A 19722-nucleotide genomic window follows, 5' to 3' on the forward strand; every position below is an offset into this window, starting at 1 on the left:
TCGATCTTTTTTTCAACCCAACTGGCAATGTAGTACTACTACACACATATATATGTATATGCTTTTATTCGCATCGGCTTTTGCAGGGTTGAGAGTGACGTTACGACCAGTCGTTGGACCCGGTTCTCTCTTTCTCTCTTTTTCTTTTCGAAGGACGAACTTGTGAGCATATACGCTCTCGCACGCGCGTATGGCGTATATAAGAGAAAAAGAGAAAAAGAGAGAGCGGGAGTAAAAGAGAGACGATTGGTGATCATCGGCGGGTTTCAGATGCGGAGAGTCAAGAGCGGTCTCACGTTTTTTGAATTTGTCGTTCGCAGTCGATCCTCGCGAATAGTAGTGTGCGTCTCCGAGTTTTACCATCGTGAACTCCAACGTACACCATTATCGAGTAAGAGAACTCTTCAATTTAAACACATTTTCATTTCTAATTATTTTTCGAATGATGCTCTCTCTTTCCCGCGACAATAACAGAACAAATGTAATTTTACCAATCGTAAATTTGAATTTTCAAATGACCGCGTGCTCAAACTGCCACTTTGAATAGACATAATATAGATGATTCGAAACTAAAGACAAAACTTTTATCGAAAGAGAAGAAATAGTGCATCGAAAAGGGAGTTTTCAAATTTATCGAACAGGATTGAACGAGTGAGTAAATTCTATCGATAATTTTTATTCCCGCTCTATTCCCTTTCTCCTAAACACGTCGCTGCTGTCGCCGGTTAACTATTCTCGTTGGTACATTCCCCTACCTTTTGATCTTTCTTAACGTACTATATGCATAAATACTTCGGAGCAACGGTCTTTCTATTCGTTCCTTTTTCTCTATTTATTTCTATTCTTTTTTTGTTTTTCTATTTCCTATCGTAAAACCATAGACGTACTTTGTATCGATCGATTAATAGTAAATCATTTGCCTATCTCTGTTATAAAAGAAAAAAAAAATGTTTATAGGGATGATTAATCAGACAAAATCAAATGAAAATGTTATTAGAACAAAATAATGAAATAAGAAGGAAAAAAAATTTAAATAATTTACGAATGACACGATTTCGCAGGATAATAAAATGATATATATATGTATATATTTATGTACATAAACATGACGAAGCGTATACAATCAATGTAGTTCGCAAATACCACAAGCACATGTGTCACATACGAAGTCGCAACATCAAATCCGCGTGAAATGATGTCTCTATCTATCTTTTTTTGGTCTGTATGAATAAATATACATATCGTGACTTTTGTGTTCTTATCAAATCTTCTCTGAACGAAAGTGTTCCCTCGTGTTTTATGAGAAACTGTGAATAAACGAGAGTGGATGGATATGAACAAGTTTTGTTATCAAGGAATTGCTATGATAAAATATACGTAAATAAAATTGACGAACGATATTTTCTATTCTGAACAAAGAAGCTTTTAAGTGATTAAATCATCCTCGATAAGAGGAATTCAAAGTTCTTAAACGATAGAGACAAAAAAAATAGAGAGAAAGACGAGAGTTTGAGAGAATTGATAGAAAAAAATATAAGTCCTTGGGACGAATCGCGTGGGTGTTGGATGCGCATGTGAAAGGAAAATTTAAGGACCTTCTCTTGTCTTTCATCTTCGTTTGATGGTGAGATATGCAAATGTAACTTACGAAATAAGATAAATTATGTATTAAGAAATTGGTTAATTTTTCTTATTAATCGTTAAACACGAAATATTTGATTTTGATGAATGAAAAGTATTATTGTTTGGCGGGAAACTGGACCAAATTGTAAGATGAACCGAAATATTGATAAAATCGATTTCGAAAAAGATGATTCTTGTTTATAAACAAGAAGAAAAACTTTTTTTTAATGTTCGGTAGGAAATTTGAAAGAGAAATTGTTGGACGATTCGAGATATTGACAAAATCGGCTTTGAGAAAGATGACCCGAATTTTGTTTCGAAGGTAAGACAGCAGCCATACTTAGCGATTACCTTATTTGGATCGACGAATCGTGTGTACGAGCAAGGAACTTCGTTAGGCTCGAGTTTCGAGAGCCAAACACGAAGAAACTTCATTTAACGTGCAACTGTAATCGAATTAAAATATTAAATGTTATCGTATGCTTCTGACACATTTCTCAAAATAACATTGTCACAATGAATTAATATGTCATTAATATAAATTAACTTTCTTTAGTGTACGCGCAGGTTTGTGAGGAAATGGGGGAACATAAATAAGTTCATATCTATCGTACACTTTCGAACAACACGACAATAATAATACAATTATAAAATGAATTTTATTTTCTTACTTTCGTAGGATCAATTCGTAATTGTTTTAATCGAAAATCTCGCGAATTAAGAAATGTATTTCGTAAATAATTAATAAAAAAACTTCTGCCGAGCATAAAAAGAAAGTGTTCCTCGTTAACAGGGAGAACGTTGAGAACGATCGTAGGTCGCAATTATGCAAGGAATGCAGTCGTCGTAGTATACGAGCATGTTTTTGGAGCTGGGCTTTTCTTTCTTCTTTCTCACGGGATCTAAGAACCCTCCTTCTTTTTCTTTTTCTGTTTCTCTTATGAGTATGCTCATGTAAATACTGACAAAATTATTTTCTGAATTAAATTCAAAGTTTATATGCTATATATTTATTGGGTCAGTATTTAAAAAAAATATTTTGTCAATATTTTAAATTAAATATCAATGTGTAATATAAATGTTCAGTATTATTACGATCAATATAAAAATGATTTATAGTAAAATGTCAACATGTGCAGTATATTAATATACGCAACCCTAATGTGGTCCTACCCCTATTATAAATACCGATCATCTAACAAACCGTACGAAAGTTCCCTCTTAATTTTATATTTTCGATAGGTTGCGACATTTAAATACATTTACCGATCTATGGTATGGTTTTAACCGGTTCATACTAGTTTTTCCATGAATATATGTAATAGTTATTCCATGTATATATATACATCTATATACACACATGTACATATATACAAGCATGTGTGTAAGTACATTGGGAAATCGATAAATACATTTAGCAGATATTCCCGTTATTACATTGGTAAATTAAAAGGAAAAAAAGAAACAAAAAAGTAATATGGGAGGTGCTATTATCGGACTCTACTTCCTGGGAAGAAACAGCTTTCGGGCTATAATGTTTAATTAACACCGAAGAAGAAGAAGAAGAAAGATCTCGGGAATACACTTTTTTCACGAGAGATACGAGTAGACAAAACGATAAAAAATAAGTAATTTATCACATTTATCATTCGATAAAAAGTGAAGAAAAAATAATGAGTCAAAAGGGATAAAATATAATATTTGAGAATAATAAAAAACAAAATGATTAGTATAAGACAGTAAGGCAGATAAATTCAAAGAAATCATGTGTTGCGTACGTGAATAAAATCATTTGCTTGTCTTAATTGTAAAAGAAAACACATCATTTGCGTAAGAATAATAATTAGTATAATTCTTTTCTCTACTTCTATATATCAAGACAAGAAAGAATTGGATTTAACCAGTTTAACATAATAGATATGGGAATTTCACTATCTTGTCACGAAGAACGATTAATTCAGAATCTTATGCGTATGAATTATTCAATCCAAATGTTACGTGTATATCAGCAAACGCGCTTCTTTTTGCATCCTTTCTCAATCAAATTAAATTATCGTTTTGATTCTTATGCAAGCATAGTAAACAAAAAGAATTCAATTACCGCCCGTCCGTGGCATCATTGTAATTATTTTTAATTCAAAATGATTTAACAATAAGACAATATTGACTTTACCGTTTCAATTTTTGTAGCTAACTAACGCACATATTATAGATGTGTAATAAGTGTGCATGAGTAATAAAAGAATGCTTCAATCTAGTATTTTTATGCATCTTTATGCAAATGTTGCGAACGTTCATGAAACGTTTTAAATTTAGAAAACTCTGTATCTTACTATTAGTAAGAATTAATCTTAAAGAAACACAACGATTTATCGTTTTTTAATTTTACAGGCTTGACAGGTCTCTATCATCTTTTAATTTCAACGATTTCGCATAGAAAAAATAACAGGACGATATGGCACGCCCAAAAAGATGGAAGAAGTGTATGTCGGAAAATTTATTGACTTTACTGACGGTAGTCGGCGTTTTTGCTGGCACACTATTTGGTTTTATCTTAAGAAATATCAATAAAACGGGGGGATGGACGAATCGCGAAATAATGTATATTCAATTTCCCGGAGATCTTTTTCTGAGGATGCTCAAAGGTCTTATTTTACCTTTGATCGTGGCTAGTATTGTCAGTTCGATCGGTAGTTTGGATCTTTCTCTTTCAGGTGAATAATTTATCTTAACAAGTCTTAATATATATATATAACATATTATTGTTTATTTTTATTAAAACAATAAAAATAATTGTTCACTCGTTAAAATTTTATAGGAAGGATCGGTATGAGATCGATTTATTATTACGGAACTACAACGATTACTGCTGTTATTCTTGGGATAATTCTTGTCTTGGTGATAAGACCCGGAGAAATTAGTGGAACTTCTTTCGAAGTTGACAAAGATTTAACTCCTATCAGAAATGTTACCACTGCCGACACGCTATTAGATTTAATTAGGTAATTATATATAATTATATATAATTATATTATAAAATTATAACCGATACACGATATTTCTGAAAAGTGATAAGCAATATAATTTATTGTTTTTCCTTTTTTCTTTTTAGGAATATATTTCCATCAAATCTTGTTCAAGCCTGTGTTTCACAAGTAAGTTAATGCTCTAAACATTTTTTTAAATAATAAATTAACATTATAAAATATTTCATTTTTTGATTTCAGTATCGTACGATATTAACAGAGCCTGAAAATGCGACTAATGGTAAGAATAATTGTTATCTTATTTAAATTTATTTGACAACGTGTATATTCTATAAGAAACTTATTAGTAAATATATTTGATTATTATTAATGATATTAATCAATTGCTTTTTTAGAAACTACTATAGAAGAATGGGAAATTTCAAGTAAATATACCGATGGAACAAATACTCTTGGATTAGTTGTTTTTAGTATTATTTTGGGGATTACACTCGGTAAAATGGGAGAATCCGGAAAAGCTTTATTGGATTTTTTTATAGCATTGTCAGAAGCAACAATGATTATTACCAAATGGGTTATTTGGTATGAAAAAGATATTAAATGTCTTTTTAAATGAATGATTTAATAATCATTCTCACAATCATAATATTTTAATATATATTCTTTTTAGGATTTCACCAATCGGTGTTTTCTTTTTGGTTTCTGCAAAACTTTTAGAAATTGAGGATATAAGTGCGATCATTGGTAAATTAGGCTTATATTTTATGACAGTATTATTGGGACTATTTCTCCATGGTTTTGGCACTTTATCTGTTATATACTTCGTATGTACCAGAGAATTACCTTTCAAAGTTATTGGACAAATGGGACAAGTGTTAGTTACAGCATTTGGAACAGCTTCAAGGTGAATATTATTCATTTGTATTGCAATTGTTGCAAAAAGTTATTACACGTATACAAATACATTTATTCGTTCAGTACTGCTACACTGCCAGTAACTCTGCAGTGCTTGGATGACATGGGAGCAGATCCTAGAATAACAAGATTTGTTGTACCAATTGGAGCAACTATTAACATGGACGGAACTGCATTATACGAAGCAGTTGCAGCTATATTTATTTCTCAAGTTAGAGGCGTATCGTTAACTCTTAGTAAAGTCATCGGTGTTAGGTATTTTATTTTTGTTGTATTTAAGAAAAATAGAAATTATAAAATAACTGCTAAGTATCTATAGAAAATAATCATTTTTAAATCTTTTTTTAAGCGTAACTGCAACAGCTGCAAGTATAGGTGCTGCTGGTATACCACAAGCAGGTCTTGTTACAATGGTTATGGTTTTGGATACCATAGGTTTACCTGCGAAGGATGTCACTCTAATTATTGCCGTAGATTGGTTGCTGTAGGTTTAAATTTTTAATTTCAAATATCTGTGCGTATTATTTTCTTTTATATATCATAGTATTATATAAACGATTGTTTAATTTATTTAGAGATCGATTCCGAACTACAATTAATGTAATGTGCGATGCACTTGGAGCTTGCATTATCGAAAAGATGAGCAGAGGAGAACTTAATGTACCTGTGAATCAAACAGAAGATGCCATTGAACTTGCTCGATTGCGAAACTCAGACACATAATTCTTTTTTTTTCTTTCTTTTTCTTTGTTTTTCTTTCTTTTTCTTCTCCCTATGCATGCTACTTAATAGCATTTATACAATATTATATTATTTTACACAGTTTTAACTGTGTCTCTTACCAGAGACTTATAAATTTTTATATTATTTAATATAACGTGCTTACAAATGAAAAAATTTGTTTAGCACAATTTAGTGAATATAACTTTTTAAATCTAGATATATATACTAATGCAAATACAAATCTACAACACAACCAATTTAGCTTTAAACTTTTTCCACCATATTTACGTAGATTTATTATATACATATGTACAAAAGCCATTGATATAATAATTTAAGAGTGTATAGGTATTCTGTTATCCTCATAAATATAATATCTTAAATTATTATAAGATACACAATGATAAAGAATTGGAAAATTATTTAAAAAAAATAAAGTCGTTTTCTTTGGAAATAATCGATGCTAATCATAATAAATTCTTATATTTATAGACATACTCTTTTTATATGTACACGTTTCTTTTCTTGTTTCTAATATATCGAGATGTATAACTTCTTATTAGATACATTAGATAATTTCTCATACAAGCAATAATTTAAATCACATTGTATATAGGAATATGCATATAGAATATACTTAATTGTTAAGAATTCTTGTTCATAGAAAGAATTCTTGTTAATAACAAGAATAAGAGAGAACACAATAATTATTTATGTATCCAAATATAGAATGTTATGAAAAAGAATTTATATATTGTAGAAGTGATTTTAAAATATTAGTACAAATATTTGTTCTTCCAATAAAAGTATTCATGTCTTATTAACTTACCCTTCAAATAATTCTTGTTCTTCATTAAAAACGTATAGAATAGATAATTTCAATATTCATTATAAAAATGATAATTAAGAACTTTTCATTATTAGAAAAATAGTTGAATAACATTGAATTTTTTAATATGCGTATTTTCTGGATAATAAATATCCAATCAGAAAAATTTAACACCTTGATTATCGTCGAACATTATCAGTTCAGCCTTTTTAGCGTACTCAAGTGTTCTAAGAGATCTTATTAATACTTCTGTATCTAGTTTATAAAATTCTAAAAAATAGTACAAATAAGGGATAGTCGATACGTTATAATGAATATCATTTACAGCGCATACCTTGATCGACTGTCTCCTCTCCTTGCGTTAATTCATATAAAGTACATACGGAACCAATCTGTCCAGTTTCTTGTGCCCAATTATATATTATTTCACCCCATTCTTCTAACGTATGCCAGTAAACTAACCACCTTTGTTTTGTCTTATCTAATGGCATAGCGTTTCCTGTTTTGCTTAACTCTTCTAATATTATAAGTACTACTTCAGATGGTAGTTTACCTATTATTAAATAGTTGATATTTTTTAAGGAAAACAATTGCATTGTATAAAATGTATTCATATAAATTCTTCGAGTAGAATTTTATTAAGGATACGATTGATTGCACTGTTGTTAAAAAGAGGACTCGAATGGACTTCTCTTACATCTATAATTGCTTGTTTTGTGATCCGATAATATTCTAATACCAAACTTTTCCATGCTTCCAATTGTTTTGCTTTTGTATCTGCGTGTGGTTGGAGACTGTTCAAATAGATAAAATTATTTTATTTATGTTAATTTGTATTCTGATCATTTCATTGTATTATTAAAGATTTTTGTTTATACAAGTGACAGGTACTGTGCATTGCATCCAAATAAGACAGTAAACACAAAATAATTTGAGGATTGAATCTGATAAAACTTACGTAAAAAATGGAGGAAAACTGTATTGCCATGGCCATTCGATTTCTGCCATTATTTATTATTATTGTATAAACGTATTGTAAATATCGTCTGACAGCAAGCAAGTTTATTTTATAATATATTTTTTAAGTTTGTCAACCTTGGTAAATATTTTCCCTAGAATACTCGTGTCACTTTGGTTGCAAGCATGAACATTATTAACACAAATGGCGAATATTATGAATAAGTGCACTAATTTGCTAATAAAATGTTTATTTAAAATACATAACTTTTAACTTTATTAATTAATTATTTAATAAGTTATTAATAATTAAAAATCAAAAAACGTCATGAAGAGGTTATATGTTATGCGCATGCGCAACCACAAATTCAAGGTGCAAGTGCACTTTGAAAAAAATAAAAGTAAAGTTGGTAAACCTGCGGGGGATATATTTAAAGTTGATTTCCAAATGAACAACCACGCGGAGACTATACAAGGAACACGAACTCCATGTATACAAATGGGATATAAAAATAAGAGGGATAAATTTTTAATTATCAATAACTAATTAAATAATTAATAAAAAATTTAAAAAAATATGGATTTCGTCGGTTACCGATAACTGACATTCTTATGTTTTATTTCTTTTTAGTATTTTTATATTTTTGAGGCCCATAACGCATTAATATTGATATTGTTACAATTGTTACACGAAATTATATATAAGATTTAATATAAACTAAATAAATGAAATCGATCAAATGTCGGTAACATGCTCTTTCAATCGCGTATCTACGGTAATGAAGATCAACGATAATCGTTTATATAGCTCAACTCTTAAAATAAAAGTTACATAATAAAAAAAAGTAACTTCTATAAATACACCACTTGTATTCGTTAGAGTAAATCATATAAAAACTAATTTATTATTTTATCTATCTATACTGACGTATACAAAACTATGATATATATACATATAATATTTACAGATAAAAGAAAAAGAAAAAAAAGAAAAGAATTATTTTCATTCGTCTCATATTTAATTTTGTTACATTTATTACCCTATGAAAGATATTTAAAAAGTTTTGAGTGTAAGATTATTGTCCATAAGTGCAAACGATGCGAGCGATGACAGCTGGTGAACATATACACCATTGCACATATTCATATATATATATATATATACTTGCATCCAAATATATCTTCCACGTTTTGGTATTTGAAGTTTGCTACGATATCTACGTGTAATACTTGTTGTGTTCATCTTGTAACCATAGTAATTCGAAAAACGATGTTCCTTGGGTATTCATGTAAACGTTTTATGTATATATGTGTATGTGAGGGGATGAAACGCTTAAGTACTCAACACACGCACATACACACGTATATATACACATGTATATACACATATATGTGATCTATACATACACGTTAAGAGAATACGTTTAAATGACATCCACGTTCTTCTGACATATAAAAACGTAATATATAGTGCGATGACAATGTCAGGTATATACGCGTGACCATGTGTAGCATAACATATAAGCATGTATTCTCTAGCCACGAGGGGGTTGGTATATGTCACAGTATCGCCGCGGAAACGAGCGATGTGACATTCTTCTTATATATCCTCTGCCCTGTGTCACAGGATAATACATACGTGGAAACAACGTTTCGTGTTGTATTGTCGATTTGCCAGCAAAACAATTTCTTGTTTTTCTTTTTTTTTCTTTTCGTACGAAAGAGAACCATGAGAATTCTTACGATATCGAACGGTGGATAGACAAATGGATAGATAAATGGATAGATAAATGTAAAATACTCAATAAACGTATCCTTGAACTTGTTAGCTATTTTATTCAATTATGTTTTCTTTTTTCTTCTTTTTCTTCTTGGATTATTAATTTGATCATTTGTTTGTAAATAATCGCGTACATAATTCGGGGTATTTAAAAGGGAGAAAAAATAAGGAAGAATAAATAATAATAATAATTTGTAAAGGAATAAAAAATGAATTATTAATTTATTTTTGTTTTTAAATAATGACATTCACAATTCAAGATATTTAAAAAGAGAAAAAGGAAGAATAAATAATAATATGTTACAAATAAATGGAAGAGAAGTTTCGTTCGTATGAAGTGGTTAATACGTGACATATTCGTAGTGTAAGGAAATAACAGTGATATTTTAAAAAAGCAGGAATTAGTTAGAACGATGAAGTACCTATAAGAAAAATGAAAATCAGTAAAGTTTTAATAGGTCGTTTTGCAGTGGGTCTGATTAAAAAACTTATTCAGTGCAGATGTTTTATGAAAATGCAAATATAGGGTGTGTAATGGTAAAAGAGTAGTAATATAATAACATAAATCATGACAATAGGATAATGTCAAAGTAATAGAAAATGGGCTTGTGATCGTTTAATCTTGGATCGAGTAGTGTGTTACGAGAAAAGAAAAAAAGAAGGAAAAGAACGGGGAAAAGAAGGAATAAATAAATGGTCTAATGTGCGACGAATTATTCGAATTAGACGTTACACAGTCACACATTCATAGGTAGAAGAAATTATGGTGTTAGTTACGGAATGTTACCGAAGTTTCTTTGTCCTATGAGTTCGGCCAAGGCTACGTGATCATCCTGGTCGAGGCGGGGTCAGCGATAACTATAGACCGAGTCGGTCTTCTTCCATTCATAATTGAAGAATAGTCCAGGCAACGAGGTCAACCACAGTCCTAAGTGATCACTTCTATGATCGATTCTTCTATTATTTTTATTCTCCATTTTTTTTTTCTTAACTTTTACTTTCTTTTTTAATATAAATTTATATCGATCGATTATCGAATGAGATTATTATATGAACATTCGTAGTAAAAGTGAGAAAATAAAGTGAAAAGAAAAACGTAATAAATTGAACCGATGTTTTGAAGAAGAAGCTGTTGTTTAAGGATTTAGTTCTGTAAAGAAATCTAAACCAAATCATAGATATCAATCAAGTCTTTATTCCCCGGTTTTCCGATTGGTTTTTCTTAGCATGTATCATCGGATGATGTATGAACATTTGAAGTAAAGATGAATAATTAATAAAATAGAATGAAAGAAGATATACTGAAATAATTTCATCGACATTTAAAAGAAGATGTGAAGCAACTGATGTTAAAGGATTTGCTTTCTTCCATAAACATAAGTTAAATTATAGACACCAGCCAAATTCTTATTCCAATAATCGATCATATAAAACTCTGTTGTTTGGATGACTATCAATTATTATAAGTCAACAAGAATTTAAATTCTTGGCCATTGGTATTGTCGTCAACCGATGGATAGTCTTCCTGATCTTTCGATTAAAATGGGTGATAGCACGCTAACTCTCGAGGACGAAACTCAGGTATTTTTTGTTATAATTAACTTAACATTTCATTGATTTTTATTTTGATTTTTATTTTATTTAAAAAAACTATTTGATTTAATTTTGTACGCCATTCGCAACAAGTTAACACGTTTAACAAAAGGAAAGTTAACAAAAGGATTGATTTTGGATATTAGACACTAGAAATGTGATGTTTTTTTTATATTATTGAAAAATATTGTATTCTTAATTTTTTGTCTTTTGTTTTATGGTTTCAGTAATTTTAAAGAAGGTATCTTCAATTTTTGCTTCCTTTATTGCTTTTGGAAATGTTTTATTTGTAATATTATATCTTTTGTGCAAATTATTATATATTTTGTAGCAAATTATAATTTGCTTATAGTGCTTCTCTAATGTTCATATAATCAAATTGTCACAAAAAAGCGTGTAAACATAGTTCGATATAAAAGTTTCGAAAATCAATATGTCAGAGAATAACTTTTGTCGTATATTGAATTATTGCATGTGCGCAGAGATTTTTTTCTATTTAAGAAACATCTAAATAATCTCGAGTCAATATTATGTAAGAACGCGAATGAAATAGGAAGTTGAGTGGGGTACCGATGGTATCAACTCGATCGTAAAGCACCTAACCGTGAATTACAGAACGCTCACAGTAGAAGATCAGCCCGTAGGTGACGCTCTCCGCAAGACCTTTTCCGAGTCGAGCATTGATGAATCGCATTTGAGCGAAGCTACAAATCGATTGGGTCTGCTGATGCATCATCGCATACGTCCACGAGATCTACAACCAGGTAAAGTAACAAATCACGAAGGCATCGTTTCGAGTACATCTTCGAGTAAGGCCAACAAACCAACAACAACTTGGGTACCGATGGTATCAACTCGATCGTAAAGCACCTAACCGTGAATTACAGAACGCTCACAGTAGAAGATCAAGCACCGTAGGTGACGCTCCGCAAGACCTTTCCGAGTCGAGCATTGATGAATCGCATTTGAGCGAAGCTACAAAATCGATTGGGTCTGCTGATGCATCATCGCATACGTCAACGAGATCTACACCAGGTAAAAGTAACAAATCACGAAGCATCGTTTCGAGTACATCTTCGAGTAAGGCCAAGACACCAACAACAACTTGGCACCGTTCGAGTAGGGAAATCCTTTACGAGCCAGATAAGAACGGTATTCAGCAATATCCTTCTATCGCCACGGAGAATCCATCGAAACCTGGATCGCCGAAAATTTCTAAAAAAGGATCCGCCAAGACTAACGTTTTTCCTTCTGGGACCAATTTGACGGCACGTGATGCGTTTGGTACGTTTTTGTCTTCTTTAATATTATTTTTATTTTTTTTTTGTGTATATGATTTGTAGATGATGAATGATGTAATTAAGTAGAAATTAGGATTCTAATGACGAATAATTTATTAAAATATTAAATTTTTCAAAATAATGACAAAAACTTTTATTTTTTGTTTATCTTTTGAAAAATATGACTTATACTCATAATCTTATCGCAATTGGAAACACAACTCATGTCAAATAATTTATTTAAATTATTAGATTACAAAAATGATGATATTAACGTGTTAAATGTCTCGTTGATTATTCTTTTTAAAAAGTTTCTCAAATTATTATTATAATGTTTTTTAAATCAAAAAAATACTTTTTTCATCAATAAGAATAAAATATTATATCAAAAGTATGCTTATGAATTTCTTTTTGGTTAGATTGTTTTGTCATTTGAATAAATTAAAAACCAAGATAATTATCTTACAAATAAATAGCAATTCTTTCGAATTAAAAATCACTTTCAATAACATCGATTATTCATTCACCGAATCGATACGCGATAAAAATTAATAATCAAAATTGACCTAAAATTTATATATATATAAATCACACAAAATTAATAAATGATTTAAAAATAAATTGAAGTACATGCGTTAACATATCTCTGTTCTCGATTAGTATGAAAATCACGTATCAATAATCACTTACTCGTACTACTCGGAATGTTAATCGTATCATAAATATGAAAGTAACGTGCCGTTTTGTCACATCCTTTCTCCTTTTACGAAGTTAATGATATTTTTTTATCAAGGAGAGGACATAAAAAATATTCAATTATCGATAACTACCCATACCTACACACACCCACGCACACGCCCACGTAGTACATCCTACAATAATAATAACAAAAACATAGTTCTGTTTCTTTAGATAAAATCGATCGATTATGACAATACATGACTATTAAATCTTTCGAACGAATTGTCATTATTCGATATTATACACAAATAACGATTTTATTTTTCCATTAAAAATCAAATTGAACGATACTTACATAACAATAAATGTTCGTGGACAATTTCAAAGAATGTGTTATATAAAAATTGAGTTATGTAAAAAGAACATACATTATATATATAGATCATAATATCTATTCGAGATTATTATCAAATAATCACACATTTTCTTTACTGAAAAAATATAAGAAATTCTAAATAAAAGAAAAAAATGCGCTAAAATTATACGCTAAATTAGTGATTTTAGGAAATAATGAGGTCATACATGAATTACAAGAAACAAGTAGTTAAAGTATAAGATTGAAATTTGATCCGTTTTTAATGTTTGTTTTTCTTTCTATGACAATACTTGTCCATTCTTATCTCTTCCTGTACTCTGAAAACTAATGTTCTGTTAGTCATGCTATTTTATCGAATCAAATTTCTATTTCATATACTAACTATTTGTTTGTATATTCATATTGGAATATGTAATTTTACCTTATTTCACATTTAAACAAATCAGTATAGTTATTTTAAGGTTTAGCTAGTCATTTCACAAAGTAAAGCCAATATTATTATGTATGTATATTATTATAATATATATTACCGGCAAAGTTTGAAATCCGGCATTGTATATAATGCCTAAAACTAGCCGGCAATGTATAAAATGTATTCATATTTCCTAGGCATTTCCTAGGCATTCTATAGAATACCAAACATATATATATAATACAGATAACATATATATTATATCTATACTAATGTATAAATACATATAGATACGTAAGATATGATTTAGGAATACACCTGTCTTCGGTTAGTATAAAGCAACATAGATCGGTTATATACCGATCAATATGTATGCGAATGTCAGTATGTCACGAATCATTGCAGTTAATAATGCAATGTTAGACCTCGACATGGTCATAAAACTAGCAAAACTGATCGACAGTTACACATGTCTTCCTTTTTTCTTTTTTTTTTTTTCTTTCCCTTTATATCCATCTTTCACATTGATAAATTTTAATCTGATATTGGTACGTTGTGAACAAATTTTTCAACAGACTGAATACCCTATAAAAAAAAAATATAAACGTAGCAAAATTCACACGTTTAAACATATTTTTTAAAAGATTATTACTACCAATATTACTATCACTATTACTATTACTATACTACTACTTCTACTAAAGCAGCAGTACTGTCAGTGTTACTTTATTTACATTCAACAGGTTGTGCAAATGTATATCACAGGACGTTCCAGTGATGGCATGAAATGCATTGAAGGATTTTATCGATAAGATCTTACGGTTATTAATGTAATTACGTTTAGAATAACTTCACTATAGGGATAACAAATGGAAAGGACTGAAAAGATTTATTTTTACTTCTTCTTCTTCTTCTTCTTTTCCTTTTTCTATTTTCTTTTTCATTAATCAAATGATTACATATCTTTTGACCAATAGTATATACACTTATCTGTACATCTCTGTAAGTTTTCTTTTTTATGAATAGTATAAATAATTTTTACATTATTTCTTTTGATCTTTATTAAATCTGTTATTTAAATATGTTTATAATTGGTGCATGATTTAATATTATTTGATTTAATTAAAGGTCCTAAACTTACGGCCCCAGGATCACCGGAAAGTAGTCCATCGTTACCGAACACGCCATTGCCTTCGGATTTTGATGAAACCGCGAAGGAAACTTTATCGCAAAAGGGTTCATTGGCTGAAAATGAAATCGATTCAGACACGTTATACTTTCGGTAATAAATGATTTCTGCATTTTATCTGAAATCAAAATCAAAATTATCTTTCTATTTTTTGCTTGGTATTATAATAATAATAATAATAATAATTGTTATCTTAGAACTATCATCTCCTTGTTCCTGCACGCAAATTTAAAAAGTATAGGAAGGAACATAAAAAGCATTAAAAGACCCCTTTCATCTATTTCACTTATTTTTAGCTTAGAGTTATTAGATAATTACTGGAGTACCTTTTTTCCGTAAAGCAAAGCGTACGAAAGGTTGAACTGAATAATTAATTGAAGAACTATCCTTTTCTATTTATAGCATGTGATAATAGAATATACCAAGAATAAAAATACATTGTAGAATGAAAGAAAAAGAGAAAGAAAGAAAGAGAGTTGTTACATTTAAGCTAAAAATAAATCCATTGTCAATTTCATTATCATTTTGATGATCCCATCAAATAAATGGCTGAATGATATTTTCTTAAAGAAAGTAAATCAACAATTTTGATTGTTTTTAGCGATGGTCGAAGACGAATCGATATGGTGCTCGTTTATCGAGAAGAAAACGAGGGTGTCCTGACAGAATTGGAAACAAAAAGAAGAGAACAAAGACGGGTGTTTCAACAAAATCTTTTAAGTGAAGGCTTGCAACTCGAATTAGAACCGAAAGAAAATTCATTCGATAGGAAAACGTTCTTTCTTAAACTTCATATACCATGGAAAATAAAAGTACAATATGCCGAAGTTATGAATTTGAAGTTACCCACCAAAAGATTTATCACTATCTCTGTTAAAGCTTGGGTTAGTAGGACAGAGATTTTATTTTTCGACAAAATATTTCTTTGTAATATTACTTATAGATATTAAATGTTAACAGAGTACGGATGGTGCAAAAAGAAGGCCCAAATTTTGGGAGAAATGGTTAAAGTTGATTAGTTGGATACAAAAACTTCATCACTGGAATACCAATCATTATCCCGAAGAACCCAGTTTTTACGACAGCGTTGATTCTGGTGATCGTGAGGAAAGGTAATTAATTATATCAACACTTAATAATCTTTTGATTGATTTCTACTAACCAATACTTTGTTACAATTATCAGATTCGTTGTAAAAGATCGAGATACCGCGTACACCCCAGCCCAAAGATCGTTAATAGTGATGCAAATATTATTGCGTGCAAGGTACGATGAAACGCATGAGAAAGCTGGGATTCGTAGACTTTTAGCAGACGGTACTTATCTTGATTGTTATCCCTTGCACGAAGGCCCATACGATAAGCCAGGAGATAATGGAGAAATTTTAGATCGACATTTACTTTATTTGATATGGGCTAGTCCTATGCAATGGTAATAAAACCTTTAAACGCGACTAATAATAAATGTAATCTTTGTTAAGAACAATAATTTAATTTCTTTTTTTTAGGTTTAAAAAACAACCATTGTGGTTGATAAGACGATACTTTGGTGAAAAAGTAGCGTTGTATTTCGCTTGGCTCGGTTTTTACACGGAATGTTTGGTTGCACCAGCTGTGGTTGGTCTTCTATGTTTCATATACGGTCTAGGAAGTATGGAAGGAGCTGATAATATTCCTAGCAAAGAAATATGTGATGATAAAAAAGCTGGTAGATTCGTAATTATAAATGACAAATAAATCTCACACGCGCATACAAAATTTGTTATAATTAATTTTTCTTCATTTTTATAGGAAATATCACGTTGTGTCCGTTGTGCGATAAAGCTTGTAGATATCAAAAACTTGGTAACTCTTGTATGTTTTCTAAACTAACTTATTTATTCGATAATCCTGCGACTGTTTTCTTCGCCATTTTTATGTCCTTTTGGGGTAAAATATTTTTTGTCCATTATTATATAAACATGAAATATGAAGTGATATTTATAATGAAATTATTTTGGTAGCAACGACATTCTTAGAATTATGGAAAAGACGTCAAGCTGTAATAGTTTGGGAATGGGATCTTCAAAACGCGGAAGAAGATGAGGAACCTAGGCCCGAATTCGAATCATCGGTGAAAACATTCCGCATTAATCCAGTTACCAGAGAGCGCGAACCATATTTACCAGCATGGTCGAAAACCATGCGATTTTGTGCGACCGGTTCTCTCGTATTTTTTATGGTAAAATTAATGAGCAACAAACTCTTTTCTTCTTTTTTGTTTTGCATCTAATGTAACTGTAGATTTTTATGTTATTTAGATATGTGTTGTTCTTGGAGCAGTCCTAGGTACAATAATATATCGAATATCTCTCGTTTCTGTATTTTACGGCGGTGGTGGAACTTTCTTACAAAAACATGCTAAGATATTTACTTCGATGACAGCAGCCTTGATCAATTTAGTGATAATTATGATACTCACCCGTATATATCATCGATTGGCTATGTGGATGGTTAACATGGAAAATCCGAGAACTCAAACCGAATACGAATCTAGTTTCACCTTCAAGATATTCCTCTTTGAGTTCGTTAATTTTTACTCTTCGTTAATCTACATCGCATTCTTCAAGGTACATCTGATAATTTATAGTATAATATATAATTTATAATTTATAATTTAATCATATCATTTCCTTTTATTTTTTAAATATCTTTTCTTTTATTGTTAATCAGGGAAGATTTTATGTACATCCCGGTGATCAAAATGCCAGATCGTCTGAATTCGTTCGTATAAAAACTGACGTCTGTGATCCAGCTGGTTGTCTCTCTGAAGTGTGCATTCAATTAGCTATCATAATGATTGGCAAACAGTGTTTTAATAATTTCGTTGAGATTCTATCACCGAAATTTTGGAATTGGTGGCGCAAAAGATCTCACGTTGCTGCTACGAAAGATCATGACAGACAATATACTTCTTGGGAAAGAGATTATCAGTTGCAGGATCCTGGAAGACTCGCTCTTTTCGATGAGTACTTAGAAATGAGTATGTATATTTTGTTTTTCAACAGATACGTATGCAATAAATAAATAAATGAACAATTATTAATATTATTATCTAAATTGTAGTTCTTCAGTATGGTTTCGTAACTCTCTTCGTAGCAGCGTTTCCATTAGCACCATTATTCGCTTTATTAAATAATATCGCCGAAATAAGATTGGATGCTTACAAAATGGTGAAAGAAGCACGAAGACCTCTCGCAGAAAGAGTGGCAGATATCGGTGCTTGGCACGGTATTCTTCGTGGTGTTACTTATGTTGCTGTAGTATCAAACGTAAGTAATTTTATTTAATTAATTAAATATACAAAATATTATTTTAGTACAAGTTTGATAATACAATTTGGGAGTAGAGTTATATAATAGTGCACCGTTAATTTTATAATTTTAATATTAAACCATTCCAATTAGGCATTTGTAATCGCTTATACCTCAGACTTCATTCCACGAAGTGTCTACGCATTTGTTTATTCTCCAACGGACGATTTGGTCGGTTACATCGACAGCTCTCTCTCTGAATTTAATACTTCTGATTATCGTGACGACATGAAGAGTGATGCCGATGATAAACATCCAGAAACATGCCAATATAGGGGATACAGAAATGGACCTGATCACGAATCAGATCCTTATGGATTGAGTCCACAATATTGGCATGTCTTTGCAGCTCGATTAGCTTTCGTAGTTGTTTTTGAACATGTTGTAAGTTTCACAAAACGTTGACATTACATTTACATTGTGTTGATTAATAATTATAATCACTTTCGTATAATTTAGGTTTTTGCATTAACTGGGATCATGAGTTACGTTATACCAGCTGTACCACGTGCCTTGGCAACTCAACTTCAACGAGAACGATTGTTAGCTCAAGAAGCTAAATATGAAAAAGGATTGAAAGGTAAAGAGGACGAAGAAGACATACTTTCAGTATTAAGAGAAACTGGAAGTATAGGCAGACCTGGTGTTGGTGGTGCTGGTGGTGGTGGTCGAGGTAGTTGGGCAAGACGTTTCAGTAAATTGAGCGATGGTCTAGATGCTCATGTCGAAGTTGGTTCAAGGATACACAGACACAGTGACAGTTCAACCGTTTGGGAAGTCACTTAAATAATTTACTTTAAATAAATTCCTTTTTTTTGCTCTAAAATATCATCGATTTCGTTCCCTCAAAAATCTTATTTAAAGATTATCAATCGTGATTTATATTACATTAATTTTGGTATATACTATATATAGTAATCGCACTTTTAATATCAAAGAAAAGACAATATATTTTTTCTTATCAGTATTTCTATTTTTTTCTCACATCGACGCTTTTGTCAATCTATTATCGCATTTTTATTTCT

General features: G+C 30.5%; 3 protein-coding genes across 5 annotated transcripts; 2 read left to right on the forward strand and 1 right to left on the reverse strand.

The window, feature by feature from the left end:
* Window positions 1-1045: 1045 nt before the first annotated feature.
* LOC122517189 (excitatory amino acid transporter 3) lies at window positions 1046-6248 on the forward strand. The gene is made up of 10 exons (XM_043635612.1): window positions 1046-1624; window positions 4015-4337; window positions 4442-4625; window positions 4736-4778; window positions 4851-4890; window positions 5006-5192; window positions 5281-5514; window positions 5589-5780; window positions 5875-6009; window positions 6101-6248. Exons 2-10 carry the CDS (start codon window positions 4079-4081, stop codon window positions 6246-6248), a joined length of 1422 nt encoding a protein of 473 aa, XP_043491547.1. The 5' UTR covers window positions 1046-1624; window positions 4015-4078.
* On the reverse strand, window positions 5516-8287 carry LOC122516746 (vacuolar protein-sorting-associated protein 25). 2 transcript variants are annotated; one of them, XR_006303660.1, is made up of 5 exons: window positions 8036-8287; window positions 7726-7871; window positions 7412-7630; window positions 7078-7347; window positions 5516-6189 (listed from the first exon to the last, which is right to left on the reverse strand). XR_006303660.1 is itself a non-coding variant. In XM_043634816.1 (4 exons), the coding sequence occupies exons 1-4, from the start codon at window positions 8083-8085 to the stop codon at window positions 7235-7237; spliced, it is 528 nt and encodes a 175-aa protein (XP_043490751.1). In that variant the 5' UTR covers window positions 8086-8287; the 3' UTR covers window positions 6072-7234. The 2 variants fall into 2 exon arrangements, 1 of the variants encoding a protein (XP_043490751.1); XM_043634816.1 differs by having other exon boundaries at window positions 6072-7347.
* A 1362-nt stretch (window positions 8288-9649) lies between these two features.
* On the forward strand, window positions 9650-19517 carry LOC122516748 (anoctamin-4). 2 transcript variants are annotated; one of them, XM_043634820.1, is made up of 15 exons: window positions 9650-9826; window positions 11041-11395; window positions 12295-12691; window positions 15285-15438; window positions 15947-16229; window positions 16306-16457; window positions 16531-16776; window positions 16853-17052; window positions 17136-17273; window positions 17348-17565; window positions 17645-17953; window positions 18057-18366; window positions 18450-18655; window positions 18791-19081; window positions 19157-19517. In XM_043634820.1, the coding sequence occupies exons 2-15, from the start codon at window positions 11327-11329 to the stop codon at window positions 19481-19483; spliced, it is 3300 nt and encodes a 1099-aa protein (XP_043490755.1). In that variant the 5' UTR covers window positions 9650-9826; window positions 11041-11326; the 3' UTR covers window positions 19484-19517. The 2 variants fall into 2 exon arrangements, with proteins under 2 accessions (XP_043490755.1, XP_043490753.1); XM_043634818.1 differs by lacking the exon at window positions 9650-9826 and having other exon boundaries at window positions 10553-11395.
* The last annotated feature ends 205 nt before the right edge of the window (window positions 19518-19722 follow it).

Source organism: Polistes fuscatus, unplaced genomic scaffold (assembly GCF_010416935.1).
Source record: "Polistes fuscatus isolate 324 unplaced genomic scaffold, CU_Pfus_HIC Scaffold2, whole genome shotgun sequence".
Classification (NCBI taxonomy): domain Eukaryota; kingdom Metazoa; phylum Arthropoda; class Insecta; order Hymenoptera; family Vespidae; genus Polistes; species Polistes fuscatus.

Coding starts and splice junctions, on each gene's coding strand:
- LOC122517189 (XM_043635612.1), top strand. CDS start 4,079: ATGGCACGCCCAAAAAGATGGAAGAAGTGTATGTCGGAAAATTTATTG. Junction 4,779..4,850: donor TTCAAGCCTGTGTTTCACAA/GTAAGTTAATGC, acceptor TTTTGATTTCAG/TATCGTACGATATTAACAGA. Junction 4,891..5,005: donor GCCTGAAAATGCGACTAATG/GTAAGAATAATT, acceptor TTGCTTTTTTAG/AAACTACTATAGAAGAATGG.
- LOC122516746 (XM_043634816.1), bottom strand. CDS start 8,085: ATGGCAGAAATCGAATGGCCATGGCAATACAGTTTTCCTCCATTTTTT. Junction 7,872..8,035: donor AGTTTTCCTCCATTTTTTAC/GTAAGTTTTATC, acceptor CTATTTGAACAG/TCTCCAACCACACGCAGATA. Junction 7,348..7,411: donor AGAGGAGACAGTCGATCAAG/GTATGCGCTGTA, acceptor ACTATTTTTTAG/AATTTTATAAACTAGATACA.
- LOC122516748 (XM_043634820.1), top strand. CDS start 11,327: ATGGATAGTCTTCCTGATCTTTCGATTAAAATGGGTGATAGCACGCTA. Junction 16,458..16,530: donor TCTGGTGATCGTGAGGAAAG/GTAATTAATTAT, acceptor TACAATTATCAG/ATTCGTTGTAAAAGATCGAG. Junction 16,777..16,852: donor TGGGCTAGTCCTATGCAATG/GTAATAAAACCT, acceptor TCTTTTTTTTAG/GTTTAAAAAACAACCATTGT.